At 42.8% G+C, this 18,242-nt stretch overlaps 1 protein-coding gene across 2 annotated transcripts in view; it reads right to left on the reverse strand.

The window, feature by feature from the left end:
- The window catches only part of EPSTI1 (epithelial stromal interaction 1), a 110,137-nt gene that overhangs the window by 64,145 nt on the left and 27,750 nt on the right, over nucleotides 1-18,242 (reverse strand). For both annotated transcript variants that reach the window (XM_070407459.1, XM_070407458.1), the window contains exons 5-6: nucleotides 17,798-17,881; nucleotides 3,193-3,266 (exon numbers count right to left, since the gene is read on the reverse strand). In XM_070407459.1, the coding sequence (XP_070263560.1) occupies nucleotides 3,193-3,266; nucleotides 17,798-17,881 (158 nt within the window). The remainder of the gene's footprint in view (nucleotides 1-3,192; nucleotides 3,267-17,797; nucleotides 17,882-18,242) is intronic.

An 18,242-nucleotide genomic window follows, 5' to 3' on the forward strand; every position in this document is an offset into this window, starting at 1 on the left:
GTCGATTTCTACCCTTCACTTTCAGGCTCACGAATCCTAGAACTAACGCTAAATTGTGAAATTTGAGTCTGTCCCAGCCACAGTAGCAGACTTAATGCACCATTAATCTGGTCTCTTCTCAGCTGCCAATTGAAATTTTCACAGTCATTTGATTTTTAAGGAAAGGAGAGTACTGCAGAAGTACATTCCAGAGGTCTTTTCATAAAAACCATCCTGTGTGCTCCATCTGCACGTGCAATCTGCTGGGGTATTTTCAGCCAGCTTGCCTGGGCAGATTAATGCATACAATTAGAAAGCAACCTCACAGGCATTCAATAAACTGCCTTCATTATTACACTCAGGAGAGTCCCTTTGGATGTCAATAAAAGCCTAGTTTTCTGCCTGTTAGCTAAATAATTGACAACACTAAAAATAATCAGAAGCAAATGAACGAAGTCAGGAACAAGGTGTTAAGAAAGAGCACATTAAGATTCCCATGGTGGTGCCCCAAGATGCCATCATGAGCTTTTTCGCTAGCAACTTGGATTTACAGTCTGCTCAAGTCCATGATCACCCTTCTCTACAGAGAAACAAGGACAACAACAGAAACGTTCCTTGTTTGCTATTTGAACCACATATCACAGCATCCTGAAAATGGTAAGGACATGAGGTATTGACTAGTTTGAAAGAATTTCTTACTTGTGTTTCTATTTTGTGTTTTTTGATTTGACAGTTTTATGAGAATCTAATTTTGGGGTAGGAAGGTGGGAGGAAGATGAAGAACAGCCTGGTGAAATCTTTGCACTATTAAAATTCTAACAGCTCTCTTAGACAAATTTTTAGTTATTATAATGGTCATTCCTTTCATGAACTATTGGTCTTTTTAATGTCAAAGGTAGTTAAAAATACTCTTTAAAAACATAAATATACACTTCTTGTGTTTCTCAATAGGCTTTAAAAATCAATTTGAGATACTTCACATTTTTAGCCAACTTCTCTTTTCCCTGGTTAACTGGGACTTTCACAATAAGCAGAAGAAAGATCAAGAGTGAAATGTGCGTGTAATTGAATTCAGCTCCACTGATGGTTGTGAGGCAGCTGCAGGTATAACATTTTTCTTCAAAGAAAAAGGATGATTGATCTCTGGCATTCAGTAAAACACAAATTCAAGAAGCTGGAGGGCTATGAAAGAAAGGAATTGGGTGGCACAATCTCCATGTCCTTTGGAACTATCGCTCATCCTTCACCTTACCATGTTAAAACTCTCTAGGAAAAGGACTCATTCAACTTCCCAGTCCTTACCTACAACCCCACGTTGGTAAGCAGACCTCCCCTTTTTCTAGTGTAAAACTAGGATGCCACAGGATAAATATATTTGTTCTTATTGTATCTCTAGGCTACAACTCTCATCTATTCTCTACCCATAAATAAAGCTCAGTAATAGAGCCCTTCATTTACTGCCTCTCTTCTGCCATCTCTCTAAGAGAATTTCTGGTGTTTAGCTTTCTACCAGCTCCCTCAACCCACATAACTACCTTAGAAGAAGAATAGGGAAAGACAAGGTGTGAATTCTATGTCTCAAATGAGGACAATGCCTATTTTATTTTATTTTTTATTTTTTTAAATACATTTTTATTGATTTCAGAGAGGAAGGGAGGGGAAGAGAGAGATAGAAATATCAATGATGAGAGAGAATCATTGATTGGCTGCCTTCTGCACGCCCCCCACTGAGGATTGAGCCCGCAACCCAGGCATGTGCCCTTGACTGGAATCGAACCTGGGACCTTTCAGTCTGCAGGCCGACACTCTATCCACTGAGCCAAACCGGCTAAGGCGGCAATGCCTATTTTAACTTAGAGAAGATAATGTCATTCATTAGTACTTCCACCCAACCCCATTTCATCCCCCGTTCATTTTCTAGCCTGGGTAGTAGAGGCCAAGTACCTAACTTGCTTAGGGGCCAAGTGAAACACTGACAAAGTTCTTTCCCAGTTCCTACCTCTTGAGTCTTAAAACGAGGAGGAGCTGCTTACCGTAGAGGCAGAATAATTTCAATGAAATGAGAAAACAAGAACACGCTGTACTTATAAGAGCAGCATGATTTAGGGTGTTATATATGCTCACCCCAACACCAGAATAACCTTAAATTCTGCAAAGGAGGTACAATGATGGGAAGAGAAGAGAGGAGGGAGTCAGAGAGCAATCCATGTAAAAGTGTGCGAGGCCAATGACTAGGTCTCATGGGCCAAAAATCTCTGCACAGTCCTGGCAAAATCAAAGTTGTCTGATCCCATTCAACAAGGACCTCTATAAAAAGTTTCAAGTCCCTAAAATATTCAGGCACTTTTATGCCCTTTATAGAAGATATTTTATTTAATCCTCACAGGCCTATGTAGGGAGATTATCAAACCTGTTTAATTTTTTTTCAAATGAAGTTCAAAGAGGTTTAGTAGTTTTGTCCAGGGTCATATCTTGGAAATAGCACTAGGACTTTGAACCCAGATCAGCTTGGTTTGAATTCTACCACATTTGGAATTAACCAAAGGAAATATGTTCCTTTGGTTTTGTCTACTCTTTTAAGCAGTATGCAGGTAACCTAACTACATAGAGGTAGCATACAAGCTTATCTTTAAAGCCTATATAATAGAGTGGATTATCTACATCATACAGCACAGTAGTTAGTTGTCCTGTACGTGTTAGCTGCTGTTATTCACAAATCACACTGGAAAAAGTACCTTAGTGTATGACCACCAATTGGCAGTTTTGCCAATAATTTGCTAATTAATTTCTCAATTCTTGTCTACAAAAATACCCATGTATAGTAGTCCTCAATCTATCAGATAAATGCCTAGTTAGTTTAGATTCTGTGTTGGTACTTTTTTTCAAACACCTGCTTCCTTATGTCAGTGTCTTAGAATTCAATATAATCAGAAGTACCCCAAGTCACCAAAAAATAAAGCCCTCCAAGTTATTTATAATGAAGAATTCCTTAGAGTTAACAGAAATATTTCTAATCAAATGACTACTAAAAAATACCTTGGTGAGTATAGATATTTCCAACCTTAGGACCTCACTTACATAATGAAGAAGTTCAATTACGTAATTAATATAACAGCCAATAATCAAATACCAGATGTTTTGAACAGTTACCACCACCTAGCAGAATGAATAATACGGTCATAAAGGTACAAAGCTCTGAAAGCATAAACTTACTATTGCTGATGCTCTCTAAATGCTTCTCTTCTGAGGTTTTCTTGAAGTCTTTTTTTCTCCTCTAGTTTTTTGCTCTGAAATTATAAATATAAAAATGTAATCTATTAGAGAAACTTAAACAGAATCATGGTGTTCACGTTACCCAGTGGCCAAAATCATTAGGCTTTAGCGGCCTCAATAGTCTAATACGGTACTACCAGGGCTTCCAAGATGGCATCCCTCTCACGGCCCGTGGGTACTACACCGAAAGCCAGGAGAAACCAGTTCTTTCATTGGCTCCCCCTCTTTCAACCTGATTGGTATAATCACACAATCAGTATTTCAAATTTTTATTCCTTAGTTTAAATGACAACAACATTTATATTTTAAGCAGTGTTTTTAAAATGTTCTAAGGGAAACATGAAATTTCCACACCAACTATGTTAAATTAAAATTATAATAAATGGTTAAATAGTTCAGACAACATTTACATATACTAACACATTCAGAAAAAGATTTTCAGTGAGCCAACCCAACTCCATTCTGACTTAGAATCAGACACTTAAAGCTGCTGAGAGATCAACAGAAAAATGCCATTAAAAAGCCATCACTTGAATAGAAACGAATTCTCTTTTTATAAACTGGTTGTTTGGTACCTGGCCAGTGTGGCTCACTAGTTCAGCATCAACCTATGAACCAGGAGGCCACAGTTTGATTCCCAATCAGGGCACATGCCTGGGTTGCAGGCTTGATCCCCAGTGTGGAGTGTGCAGGAGGCAGCCGATCAATGATTCTCTCTCATCATTGATGTTTCTATCTCTCTCTTCTTCCCCCTTATCTCTGATATCAATAAAAAAATTAAACAAAAATAAATAAATAAGTAAATAAATAAATCCTATATAATAAAAGGCTAATACGCAAATAGACCGAACCGCAGAACAACTGGAACAACCGAACAACTGATCGCTATGATGTGCGCTGGCCACCAGGGGGCGTGCATGGAACATGGCGGGTGTCGGCCATGGTGGGATGGTGGAGCAGGTGAGCAGGGGTGCCAGACCAAGGCAGGCACCAGTTGCTGTCATCGGGATGAGCCTCTGGTGGTTACTGAAAATTCTTTGCTCCCATGCTGCAGTCCCACCTGGTGCTCGCACCCGCTGCCAGCACCGGAGCCGCTGCTCACAACCACTGCCAGTGCCCGGTGGCGGTCCCAATCGCTCGGCACCATCAGCGGGTGTGAGCAGCAGCTGCCAGCCCTGATCATCCCTGAGGGCTTCTCTACCTCCCGCTGCTCCTGAGGGGTGATCGGGGCAATGGCCGCCACTCACACCTGCTGACGGTGCCGGCGCCGCTCGCAACCACTGCTGGCGTTGCCTCAGTAGCTCTGTGCAGTCAGCAGGTGTGAGCAGGGCCAGCACCTTCAGTGAATGAGAGCGGCGGTGGAGGGAATGGGGCTGCCAGCAGACAGAGGATGGGGGGCTACAGCAGGAGGAGCCAGACAGGGGCGCAGAAGATGGGCCAAGACCCGCCCCTGTGCCTACCGCTGCCTCACAACCCACAGTTCCTTTCAAGGTGCACAAATTCGTGTACTGGGCCCCTTAGTAAATAAATAAAGTGGCTGCTTAGAGAGTCTAGAAACAAAGAACTTCATATTTGATATTACTGTCACTATGGCTCTGACATTTTTTAATCCAACTTAAATAACTAAGAACTGGTGTTTTTTTGTTTGCTATGACACAACTGTCTTTAAAAAAATATCTTGCCTATGAACAAGTAAAATTCCTAGACAACAAAGTTAATAGGGAGTTGAAACAAGTTCTCTAACACAGGAGAGACTTGAAGTTTTTTTTTTTTTTTTTAATGTGTTGCTAGACAATTTATTTTTTTTTTATTTTTTATTTTTTTTTTTAGATTTTGATTTGAACTTTATTTTTTTTTTCTTTCGCTTAAAGTATTACAAAGGGTATTACATAAGTGTCCTTTTTTCCCCCCCGCCCTTGACAAGCCCCTGCCCTCCCTTACCCCCCAGTGTCTTATGTCCATTAGTTATGGTTATATGGGTGCATACAAGTCCTTCGGTTGATCTCTTACTGAATCCAAGGGAGACGTGAGCAGCTGTGTTTGCTTTAATATAAAGAGTTGGGTTTGCCCAGCAGGAGGACCTGGAAAAGGGAACTGATAGAAATCATCACTTCCAAACCTCAATGTCAGTTTGGCTTTACCTTTCAAAGAGGTAGAAATATTCATATTGTTCATTTCCATAAAACTCTTCATTCACGCAGAACAATTTACTAGTCCCATTTTGAAAGGTGAAGTGGATGATTTCAGTTTCAGAAAAAAAACAAAGGAAACTTACTACAGCCAATACAAATCAATTACGATACAAGGCAATTGGATTATTAATGAAACATAGTTCTAGGAAAAAAACTAATAGAGAATTATAAAACCAAATAAATATGATCCCAATCTATAAAAAAGTCCTGACTCATGAAACCCAAAGTGGTCAATTGTGATGAACTTCCTACATCTCTGAGGGCGGGGGAAAGGTAAAAGACATCAAGCAAGCAGTAGTATTGATTAAACCAGTATTAGTAATGCTACTTTGAGAATAGTGAAGAAGAACCACAAGAATCTAGAGACCAAGGCTGGGTTCCTTTAGCTAAATCAGAAATTTAAAAATTGTTTAATCTCTTCATTAATAGATTATCATTGAATTCATCTCACACACACACAAAAAAAAACAGTAGCTAAATTCCATCCAACAAAGATCTGTTTACTCCTCAGAAGTTTATAGGAGAAGTATTTTGCAAAATACTGAAGTATTTGAAAAATTGTATACAATACCTACCAATGTACAGGTACCCAAATACTCGGACTTAATTAGACTGTTTATTTCTTTCAGTTTTACAATGAGTTAAGGAATCACCCAAAAATATTTACACATATATACACAAATGCAGAAATGTAAAATATCTAAGAACATGAGATCCAGAAGAAAAAATTATGGAATCAGCTTTAGGTTCATTATCACTGACGGAGTGACCTTAAGTCATTTAATATCTCTGGATCTCAACAAACACTTACCAAATGCCTAATATATTCCTATACTATGTTAGATGCTGGGAATGCAGATATGAACAGAACAGCACTTACTCTGAAAAATTTCAGAAGTCAGCTGGGGACATAGACAAGAAAGCAATGATGGCAGTATGTAAAATACATGAGAAGATAGAGGTTTACAAATAATATAATACAAACACATAGAAAAAGCACAAAAGTGGGTCATCGGGAAATGCTTTCAACAGTTCCCAAAACATTCTTTCAGTGCCTACTAAGTAGCAGACCCCATGCTGGACTACTATGTAGTTGAATAACACTCGGAATATGCTTTCTAACCTCAGATTCATGGATGAACTGTGGGTTAGGAGTATGCTCATTTTTACAGAGTGGGCTCATAGCCTCCTTCTGATTTCCCAAGGGACTTATGATCATACTAGAGGCCCGGGTCACAACATTCGTGCATGGGGTGGAACCTCTGCCCAGCTTGCACCTCTGCCCAGTCCTGGACCCCTCGGGGGATGTCCAACTGATGGGGAGTGGGCCTAAGCCAGCAGGCGGAAATCCCCCAAGTGGTCCTTAGCGCTGCTGTGGAGGCAGGAGAGGCTCCCGCCACTGCCGCTGTGCTCACCAGCCGTGAGCCTGCTTCTGGCTGAGTGGTGCTCCCCCTGTGGGAGCACACTGACCACTAGGGGGCAGCTCCTGCGTTGAGCGTCTGCCCCCTGGTGGTCAGTGCACGTCATAGTGACCGATCATTCCACTGTTTGGTCGATTGCATATTAGCCTTTTATTATATAGGATAAGAGGGTGAGAACCATGGGTCTAATGAAAGCTAGATATTCTTGATAGAGACCAATCTTAAACAAACAAGAGCTTTCCAAGAGAAGGGGATGATGGGAGTAGGGCTACTGTACTCTATTGTATGGGTTACACACTGCCTGAGGGGGCCAAGTGGAGAGGGTTGGAAAGGCTGAAAAAGAGGCAGCTTTATGCTCACCACATCTAGCACCACAGTATGGGGTGCTTCAGTGCAGCAGAGGTGTCTTTCTATTTTTCACAAAGGTGCCTTCTATCACCAATCTGAGCACCTGCAGACCTGACTGTCTGAATGGGGATCACTTCTAATTTGCACAAAGGCAATGCTGGGCTGGGAGTGGCCCTGAATAGAAAAAGGGCAGTCCCACAGGCAGCGGTTCTCAACCTGTGGGTCACGACCCCTTTGGTGGTTGAACGACCCTTTCAAAGGGGTCGCCTAAGACCATCCTGCATATCGATATTTACATTATGATTCATAACAGTAGCAACATTACAGTTATGAAGTAGCAACAAAAATAATTTTATGGTTGGGTCACAACATGAGGAACTGTATTTAAAGAACCAGAAAGTTGAGAACCACTGGTTTATAGTATTTTCAATGTACAAATGCACGAGAGAATATGCCAGTTCAGGGAACTCCAAGGTACTCCTGGATAAATTTAAAGGTTTTTGTAATGAGATGGGTGAAAGATAAGGTTGAGAAAGTAAAAATGGATAATTATAAAGGGATTTGTATGCCAAGTAAAAAAATGTCTGGACTTCATTAAAGGCAGATAAGCCATTATGTTATTTTAAGCAGGAAACTAAGCAGCTCGCTCTGAAAGCATCACAGAGAATGGACCACAAATATAAAAACCAGTAGAATGACTTTCACAGTAATCCAGGCCATAAATAATGAGTCCCAGATTAAGGCAGTCGGGATAGGAAAGAAAGGACAAACTCTGAAAAAAAAATGTAGGAGATAGAAACAACATGAGGGAAAAAATGAAATAATATAAAGTATGACTATCTATATATATAAAAGCCTAAGCGACCGTCCAACCATTCGACCATCCAACCGGTAGCTATGACGTGCAATGACCACCAGAGGGAAGACACTCCAACCGGTAGCTATAATGCACACTGACCACCAGGGGCAGATGCTCAACACAGGAGCTGCCGAGTTGCGGTGATTTGGCAGCTGCAGTTCTCGGGGGACGCACCCAGAACCAGAGAAGAGGGAGCCCAATTCCAGGGTGTGTCACTTGAGAACTGCCCTCTTGCAATCTGGGACCCCTCGGGGGATGTCAGAGAGCTAGTTTCAGCCCAATCCCCACAGGCCAGGCCGAGGGACCCCAGGCCTCTAGTATTAATATAAGATGAGTAAAGGAAAGGGAATAGTATCAGATGAATATCATTTAAGAGCATCAGAGTGAATATATGAAGTCAGTTTTAAAGCTATTGGATTTGAGATATACTTATGGAACAACTAGAGAGAAATATCAAGCATCCAGTAAAATATCTGGTCCTGGGATTCAAGAATATGGTTTGGCCTGAAGATATGGAGTTCAGAAATCATCAGCACAAGCAATAACTAAATCCTTGTATGTGGAAATGTAGGGATTTCCACTTAAGGATAGGGTGGCATAGGCACAGGTACATTAGAGAAGATCAAGGGATGGACCTGGTGGAACATCAATAGTAGAAAAACAAGTGAAAGAAAAGGATCCAGAAGCATTTTAGAGGGGTGGAATTTAAAGTACAGAGTATTTTATAATTACAATATTACAAAGAGTTTAAATATGTTAGGAAATTAAAGAGTTTTCATTGGGTTTTTCAATTAAGAGCACCATTGGTGATCTTGACTAGATCAATACCAATGAAGTACTAGAGACAGAAGGCAAATTCAGCCCACCAAGGAAGAAGTAAAGGTGAAGACTCAAAGAAGCTGAGTTCCTGAGCCAGCTAAGCTTAGCATCACCTGGGAACACTAACAGTGACTGTTAGGGTCAGTCCACAGACTGGCAGATGGAAACCACATGTGGTAGAGAAGCTTTCAGAAGTTGAGCCTTGGTGATTGGGATGGAGGAGTTGAAATCAAACCAGAATAGAAAGAAACACTTTGTTTTAAAGATGAGAGATTTGAATTATTCTGAGATTCCAAAAATAAATTTTAAAAAAATAAGAAAGTGACAGGGAAAAGGGGGGCTTAACTGATAGAGCAGCAAGGTTCCTGAGAAGATGGAAGGGCAGATGGATGAGATGAACATGAAAAAAGAGGATTTTTAAAAAGGGAGGAAAACCTTGGTAATTAGAAATGAGCCTAAACTGCAAAGGAAAAATGTCAGGCATTAGGCATTGTTAAAGACCTAGCTGAAAAGGAAGCTTAGAAGTTGGTGTGGAAAAAAAATTAAAAATCCATGAGTATTTTGTTTATTTGTTTCTTTTCTCCAGCAACCTTATTCACATGAGCTTGGTGGAAATGAAAAACTTGAGCCAATTAATTCACATGAGGTTCAACATAAGAGGTTGATATACTAAAGTCAACTGCTATAGTGTTAAACCACTTCTTTTTTGTAATTTAAAATTTTTATTGTTGAAAGTATTACATATGTCTCCTTTTCCCCCATTGACCTCTCCCCAGCTGCCCCCTCCTCCAACACGTGCCCTTGCCCCCCTACTATCTGTGTCCATTGGTTAGGCTTATATGCATGCAATACAAGTCCTTTGGTTGATCTCTAACCCTTCCCCACACCCTCCCCTGCCTTTCCTCTGAGGTTTGACAGTCTGTTCAATGCTTCTCTGTCTCTGGATCTATTTTTGTTCATCAGATTATGTTGTTCACTATATTCCACAAATGAGTGAGATCATGTGATATTTATTGTTCTCCGACTGGCTTATTTCACTTGGCATAATGCTCTCCAGGTCCATCCATGCTGTTGCAAATGGTAAGAGTTTTTTTTCTTTTTTATAGCAGCATAGTATTCCACTGTGTAGATGTACCACTGGGTTTTTTTCCTTTTTACTTTTTTTCTTTATTGATTAAGGTATTACATATGTGTCCTTATTCCCCCCTCCCATTGCCCCCCCACCTTGTGCCCTCACGCCCCCCCCCCTCCCCCCCAGTGTCTGTGTCCATTGGTTAGGCTTATATGCATGCACACAAGTCCTTTGGTTGATCTCTCCCCCTTCCCCCCACCCTCTCCTGCCTTCCCTCTGAGGTTTGACAGTCTGATCTATGCTTCTCTATTTCTGGATCTGTTTTTTTCTTTTTTAAAAAATATATTTTTATTGATGTTTTACAGAGAGGAAGGGAGAGGAATAGAGAGTTAGAAACATTGATGAGAGAGAAACACCGATCAGCTGCCTCCTGCACACCCCCTACTGGGGATGTGCCTGCAACCAAGGTACATGCCCTTGACCGGAATTGAACCAGGGACCCTTCAGTCCACAGGCTGACGCTCTATCCACTGAGCCAAACCACTTAGGGTTCTGGATCTGTTTTTGTTCATCAGTTTATGTTGTTCACTATATTCCACAAATGAGTGAGATCATGTGGTATTTATCTTTCTCTGACTGGCTTATTTCACTTAGCATAATGCTCTCCAGGTCCATCCATGCTGTTGCAAATGGTAGGAATGCCTTCCTTTTTACAGCAGCGTACTATTCCATTGTGTGGATGTACCACAGTTTTCTAATCTACTCATCTGCTGATGGGCACTTAGAATGTTTCCAAATATTAGCTATTGTAAATTGTGCTGCTATGAACATAGGGGTGCATATATCCTTTCTGATTGATGTTTCTAGTTTTTTGGGATTTATTCCTAGAAGTGGGATCTTCACAGGCATAATTAATTAGGTTAGAGCACCCTCATTGAGTGTTTACTAAGTGCTAGTCATTGTATCCTTTAAGCCAACTGGTCCCATTGTTATATTATTATTATTATATACCTATTATTATTATTATTATTATTATTATACCCATTGTACAGATAAGGAAAGTGAAGCACAGAGAAGCTAACAGCTTGCCCTCTTAGTACTACATCAGCATTTTAGAGATGTTAACATCCCAACTTTATGAGGTTAATTCATGGAGTCCTCCAGCATTTCAACAACCAGAGGCTTAATGTCCACACCAACACACCACAAAGGAATACATGATGTAGGAACCATATTGCTGGGAACTGCTGGTTTTCCTAGTTTATAAAAACAATGTTAAAATAATTTTCTAAATGTGAGTTTTACCCCTAAAATTGTTCTTAAAACTTTAGCCCTTGTGACTACTAGTTTCCTAGACATAAGTAGCAAATGTGGTTCCTTAAAAATATGTATATGCATGCATCTCTGCATCTGATATGTACACCTTATTTTTTCCTGGTGAGTTCCCACTTCACTTTATAACATTAAAAATAATAACAGTTCCTACTGTCTGCATAAAACACTGTGACCTCCAGTGCTCCAAATAATTTTATCAGCTTTATGACTTCATGGTTTATTGGAAAGAGCAAGGAAAGGCTTTGGATGCCACTCAGATCTCTCCCTGTTTTCTTGCCCTTTCTGAGGTTATGATACCCCAAGAGGTTTGGAGAATTAAGGGAAAGTATTTGTAAACCATATAGCACTTTATAATATTATTTCAAGCACAAGTAGCTTGAAGGCAGAATAAGATGAACCCAGGAGGTAGGGAGTGTCTTTTACATAGAATTGAAAGATTTTCACTTTTAAGTTTGTGGGCAATATAAAAGTTGAGAAAAATGAGTGTGATCATGAGGGGAAAGCATGGTGGAGGTTCACTCCCACAGCACTAAATTCCAGTGAAACACTGCTGCGAGGATTTATGAAAACTCGTCTACTTGTGCTGTAAAATCCAGTGGCAAAGAAAGCAGTTGCATCTGGTATGCTGCCGTTTTATTATTTTTAATAACTTTCTTCCACTGTGATGCTCTAAATATTTTAGAGATATTTTCTCTGCTTTACAGATTTCCAGGAAGAGACATTAATACATCATTATAAAACCACACGAGTTGTATTAACTTCCTATTGCTGCTAGAACAATTCACCACAAACAGTGCCTTAAAGTAACAGACATTATTAATATCATACAGTTCTAGAGGTCAGAAGTCCAAAATGGGTCTCACTGGGCTAAAATCAAGCTGCCAGCAGGTCTGCCTTCCTTCTGGAGGAGAATCTGTTTCCTTGCCTTTTCCACCTTCTTAGAGAGACTCTCCCTCCCTCTTCAGAGCCAGCAATGGCAGGCTAAACCTGTCTCCTGCTCCCATCCTTCCATGCTCTCAATCATCTGCCTCCCTCTTCCAATTTAAGGACCCTGGTGGTTACATTGTACCTATCTAGATAATGCAGGATACTCTCCCTATTTGAAGGTAAGTCAATTATCAAAATTAATTCCACCTGCAAACTTAATCCCCTTTTGCCATGAAACATGACACAGTCCTAGGTTCCAGGGATCAGAATGTGGAGGGACAGGAAGGGGGCCATATCCTGCCTACCACATGGGTTAAATCTATTGTTAAATAAATAAGTATTAGACACATAATGTGGCAGATACTTCACAAAATCCTTGCCCTCCTTAGCTCTCTGAGGCTTGGCTTTGAAATGTGGGTGGTAGGGGAGGGTAGAGAGAACTTGTTTCATTTAGGACTAAGCAGTGGTGTGCTGATAAACTTAACAACTGGCTCTAGCAGGGAGGAGGAAGGCAGGTGGATTGTGAGCATTATGAAAGTCTGAGAAAAGTTATTTACTGTTTTCCATGGTGAAAATACTCCCACATGGTTAGTTTCAAGCTCCCAACATAAAGCCAACTAGTTCAAAAAACTTCTGAGAATGTAACCATCCACTCTCTTGAACCAGAACGAGGAGGCTCCAGCACACCTGGGAAGACTACATAGCACCAGCATACTCTAGTTTAGGGAACACACGTTTGACTGAAGCATACTAGCGTCTCTGCAAGTCCCCCCTTCACCCTTAGAATTAACTTCTCCTGGGCCCCACCTACCTGGGCCCACTTGCTAAAGATCTGGCTGCCAATCACACCCCTGTGCTTATTAAGGACCAAAGAACACCCACATGTGTTGGCAAAGACTGCAGTTTACTCTCCCCTCATTCGCTCACAGATGCTGACCAATCAGAAAGAGACCCAGGAGGAATGGAAGGGGTTGAAGACCTGAGGCCAAGCTAGAGGCTTTTAGGTGGCCATGGGCTTCTTGGATTCTACTTGGCTCAGAGTTCCTGCACAGCAGCCATTTGCCAGGGGAGGAGGACAGTATTTTGCAGGCTGGTGTCCAGGAGTGTGTTTTTGTGCATTTTTAAAAACAAATGCTCCGTAAGTACAGCCATTATCACTTCCCTTGGCCATTTTCACATGGCAATGTGAAGTACGCCATTTCTAGATGGCTAATGTCCATTTTTCTTTCATCTGAGGCAAGCTTCTGAATAGGCTCACATTTAGTATGAAAGCCACAGATTTATATACAACAGGAAACACTAGGCCAATTAGCCAGGAAATCAAGTCTGTGCAAGGACCGGGTGTGCTGCTCATTCTCTTGTAAGGTAGTTTAGATTAATGCTCCCCAAATGTTTATGTGCATGAGGATCAGCTGGAGAGCCTGTGAAAGTGCAGGTCCTGAGTCAGAGGGTCTGGGGTGGGGCTCAAGATTCTGCATTTCTCACTAATGATGCCAGTGCTGCTAGTTGGGACCACATTTTGAATGGAAAGAACATATATATCAACTCTTGTCTTCCCTTCTCACACTTTCAGGCAAATTTATACTAATAATTATTACAGTTATCCTATATAATAAAGAGGTAATATGCAAATTAACCCTCATGCCCTCACATCTCAAGATGGCCACCCCCACATTGTCAAAATATGGCTGCCCCCATGTCGTCACAAGATGGGCGCCCCCACATTGTCACAAGATGGCAGGCAGGGGAGGGCAGTTGGGGGCAATCAGGCCTGCAGGGGAGCAGTTAGGTGTCAATCAGGCCGGCAGGGGAGTGGTTAGGGGTTGATCAGGCTGGCAGGCAGAGTGGTTAGGGGTAATCAGACAGGCAGACAGGCGAGTACTTAGGAGCCAGTAGTCCTGGATTGTGAGAGGGATGTCCCCCGAGGGGTCCCAGATTGGAGAGGGTGCAGGCTGGGCTGAGGGACAACCCCTAGTGCACAAATTTCAACTGGGCCTCTAGTCTACACTAATAAAAGAGAAACATGGTAATTAGCGTACGACCGCTACCCTTTTCATTGGCTAATCAGTGAGTATATGCAAATTAACTGTCAGCCAAGATGGCGGCCGGCAGCCAGGCAGCTGGAAGCGAACATGAGGCTTGCTTGCTGCAGTGACTGCGGACTCCAACGTTCCCCGCCTCACTTTCCGGCCTCTGAGCTACAACTCTAAGCAACTATGTACTATGTTGCAAATAAGAAAATAAACAAAACCCCAGAAACTGTCTTTCATTCAGCTGGGCTTTAGCAACATTGTATCAATGTTTTCAGCTGCGAGGCCTCAGAGCTAAAGCTGGCCCAGAATAAAAAAAAAAGAGAGAGAACAAGGAGCGGTTGGAAGCTTCAGTCACTCGCTTCGGGAAAACAGCCCTCAGCCCCTCACCCAGACTGGCCAGGCACCCCAGTGGCGACCCCCACCCTGATCCAGGACACCCTTCAGGGCAAACCAGCCGGCTCCCACCCGTGCACCCGGCCTCTATCCTATATAATAAAAGGGTAATATGCCTCCCAGCACCGGGATCAGCAGAACAGCGAGGCTCCCGGCACTGGGATCAGCGTGACAGGGGGCAGTGCCCAAACCCCCTGATCGCCCTGTGGCTCTGTGTGTGACAGGGGGCGGGGCCACAACCTCCCTATCCATCCTGCTCTGTGTGTGACAGGGGGCGGGGCCACAACCTCCCTATCCACCCTGCTCTGTTCATGACAGGGGAAGGCACCCCAACCCCCTGATCAGCCCTGCTCTGTGCCTGATAGGGGGGAGCTCCCCAACCCCCTGATTGCCCTGCGCCTCTGTGTTTGACAGGGTACAGCGCACCAACCCCCTGATCAGCCCTGCTCTGTGGGTGATAGAAGGTGGCGCCCCAACCCCCCTCCACGGGCCTTGCTCTGTGTGTGACAGGGTAGAGCCATAACCTCCCCATTGGCCCTGCCCTGAGTGTGACAGGGTGCAGCGCCCCAACCCCCTGATCTGCCCTGCTCTGTGTGTGACAGGGGGCGGTGCCCCAACTCCCCTATCGGCCCTACTCTGTGAGTGACAGCGGGGAGCTCCTCAACCCCCTGATTGGCCCTGCTCTGTGCGTGACAGGGTATGGAGCCCCAATACCCCTGATGGGCCCTGCTCTGTGCGTGACAGGGGGCAGCACCCCAACCCCCTGATCGGCCCTGCTCTGTGCATGACAGGGGGTGGCACCGCAACCTCCCCATCAACCCTGCCTTGAGTGTGACAGGGGGCAGTGCACCAACCCCCCAATCGGCCCTACCCTGAGCGTGACTAAGGGTGGCATGGCAACCTCCCGATCCGCCCTGCTCTGTGCATGACGGGGCGGCGCCCCAACTCCCCAATCGGCCCTGCTCTGAGCCTGACCAGGGGCTGCGCCTAGGTATTGGGCCTGCCCTCTACCACCCGGAAGCAGGTCTAAGCCAGCAGGTCATTATCTCCCGAGGGGTCCCAGACTGCGAGAGGGCACAGGCCGGGCTGGGGGACCCCCCCCCCCCCCGAGTGCACAAATTTTTGTGCACTGGGCCTCTAGTCATATTATAAAAGCCAACCCAATTAAAATTTCTATAGTTAGTGATTGCTGGACAGCTAGTGTTATGGTATAACTTGGAAGTAGGAAAATGCTGCTTTTACTCAATTTTAAAGGAAACCATTTCAGCCACTAACATTTCTAAATTGTATATATTACTTGAGCCGTGAAGAAATGAGCTATAAATGACCCACAAGCCAGTCAGTTCTGGATATTAAATGACAACTAATAAATGACTTTTAGGTTAAGAGGTTGCAACACAATAATTCTTCAGGATCTGCATACCTCTTCATTCAGTTCCAGGTAATGATTTAATGATTTTTTAGTTCTGCCTGCAATACACATAGACTTGTTCTATGTGAGGGGACACTCCTCTACAAGCACAAGACCAATGTGTGAACCTTCCTTTGAAGGAGGAAATTGGGGAGGGGAGTTGGATAAAAAAAAGAAAGAGTAGGAAATAGAGAAGTAGAAAGAGAGAAAGATGGGTTAAAAATGTTATTGTAATAAAGATTTTTTCAGTGAAGGTATAATGGCTGATCAGTTGGAAATAGATTACTGAATCAAATTTTGTAAACCAAGTTCCTATATGTTTTTTCTTATACCTCCAGCATTTCACTACAGTTCCACATGCATAAGTCCAGTCTTATCTCCTCCCCAGCGCCAACACCTCTACAGATATAGCATAAAAATCTACAGATGCTACTGGGCCTTGGGAGAAGAGGAGGTGGGACTTATAGACTCATTTTACAGGAATAGTTGAGGGAGGGGTACAGCATGCTCAAGGTCACATAGCACAACAGGACACTTCCAAGAAAAACTCAGTCTGCTCCCCAGCAGGTAGAAGGTACTCAGGGGAAGAAAAGGCTCATATTCTCTCACACATTCTCTTAGTCATCAGCTTTTGGCTTCATGAACTCTAACTGGTAAAAATATTTATTGTTTGGTAACCAGGTTTAGATCTTGACCAACACTCAATCTTTAAAAGAAAAAGAGAAAAGAAGGAGGGGAGAGAGACACACACAGCAGGAATAGCACTTGTGCTTCCATGACTTACACCTGCAGCAGGTGTCATACTTGGTAGTCAGTATCATGAGTCAACCCCTTTCCCCTAAACCTTCAGCACTTAAAACCTACTACAGCTTAGGGCTTTGTGAGGAATGAGAGTAGGAGACAGGGGTAAGGGAGAATAACACTACATTCTTCCTTCTTCTCTAGCAAATGAACATGTTTAGGAGGTTTATTTCCCCAAACCCAGAATAAGTATCAACACTAAAAACACTTTGAGGTTTGGATCATATCCCTAATACTGAAATGCAAATGTACACTTTCTCTTCTATCAGTAAGAGAGTATGTTCACCTATTTTGCATTCACCCTGGAAAAGTATCTATATATATAAAAGCATAAGCAACCATTAGCTATGATGCGCACTGACCACCAGGGGGCATCTTCTCAATGCAGGAGCTACCCCCTGATGGTCAGTGCGCTCCCACAGCCAACCTCCCACAGCCAGTCAATCTCCCGTGTCCCCTCCCGACACCCCCTGCTCCCGGCTGGTCCCGATCGGCCCTGATCACTGGCCTGGCCGAGGGACCCCACCTGTGCACGAATTCATGCACCAGGCCTCTAGTTTGGATATAAATATGGTTGTCCACCGCTAATTGCCATTATTACTAACTGCTTTGCTTATAGCCAAATATACAGTGACTACTTTGATCACTTGCCTGAGAGTCAAGATAGTGTTGTGACTAAGAACTCTAGCTCTGAGGCCCATCAGCCTGGATTTGAATCCTACTTCTATTTACCAGCTGTGAGCCCTGGGCAAATTATCTACCCTCGCTGTGTCAGTTTCCTCATTTGTGAACTTGGCTAATAAGAATAATGTGTACTTCGTAGGATTACCGTATTGGGAGGATTAAATGAGTTTATACATGACCATGTCTAGAAGAGAACCTGGCACATAAAATACCCTCAGTCAACATTAACTAATCATCTCCACTATCTTACCTTCTCTCTCTGAATTGCCTTCATTTTTTGGATTTCAGCTTCTTCAGCTTCCTTCTTGATTCTTATAGATTCTTCTCTTTTTAGCTAAAATGTATTGAGATTACAGAGGACAAAAAACAGTTACTATTTTTCAGTCTGAATCTCTGGAACACAAAATTATGATGAAAGGCAAATTACAGTATTGTTTGTGCTCTACCTCACCATGATTATAGGTTGGTATTTCAAGTGCTTAGAGCACAGAGACTGGCCAGGCTACTTCTCCTGCCTATGAAATTTCTCTTTGTATTTCTTCCTTGGTCTCCGTCTGTCTTCTCCCATCCACCATCCCCCAATCTGGGTTGGGGAGGAAAAAGAGTGGGCAGATAATTTTCCCTGATTATAAAACTCATGACGTGCCTTGTAAAAAATCACTAAGCACCTTAAATATTTTCTTTTTTTAATACTT

This window comes from Myotis yumanensis, unplaced genomic scaffold (assembly GCF_028538775.1).
Source record: "Myotis yumanensis isolate MYYU_CA2020_CCGP unplaced genomic scaffold, mMyoYum1.0.hap1 SCAF_3, whole genome shotgun sequence".
In the NCBI taxonomy this organism is placed as follows: Eukaryota; Metazoa; Chordata; class Mammalia; order Chiroptera; family Vespertilionidae; genus Myotis; species Myotis yumanensis.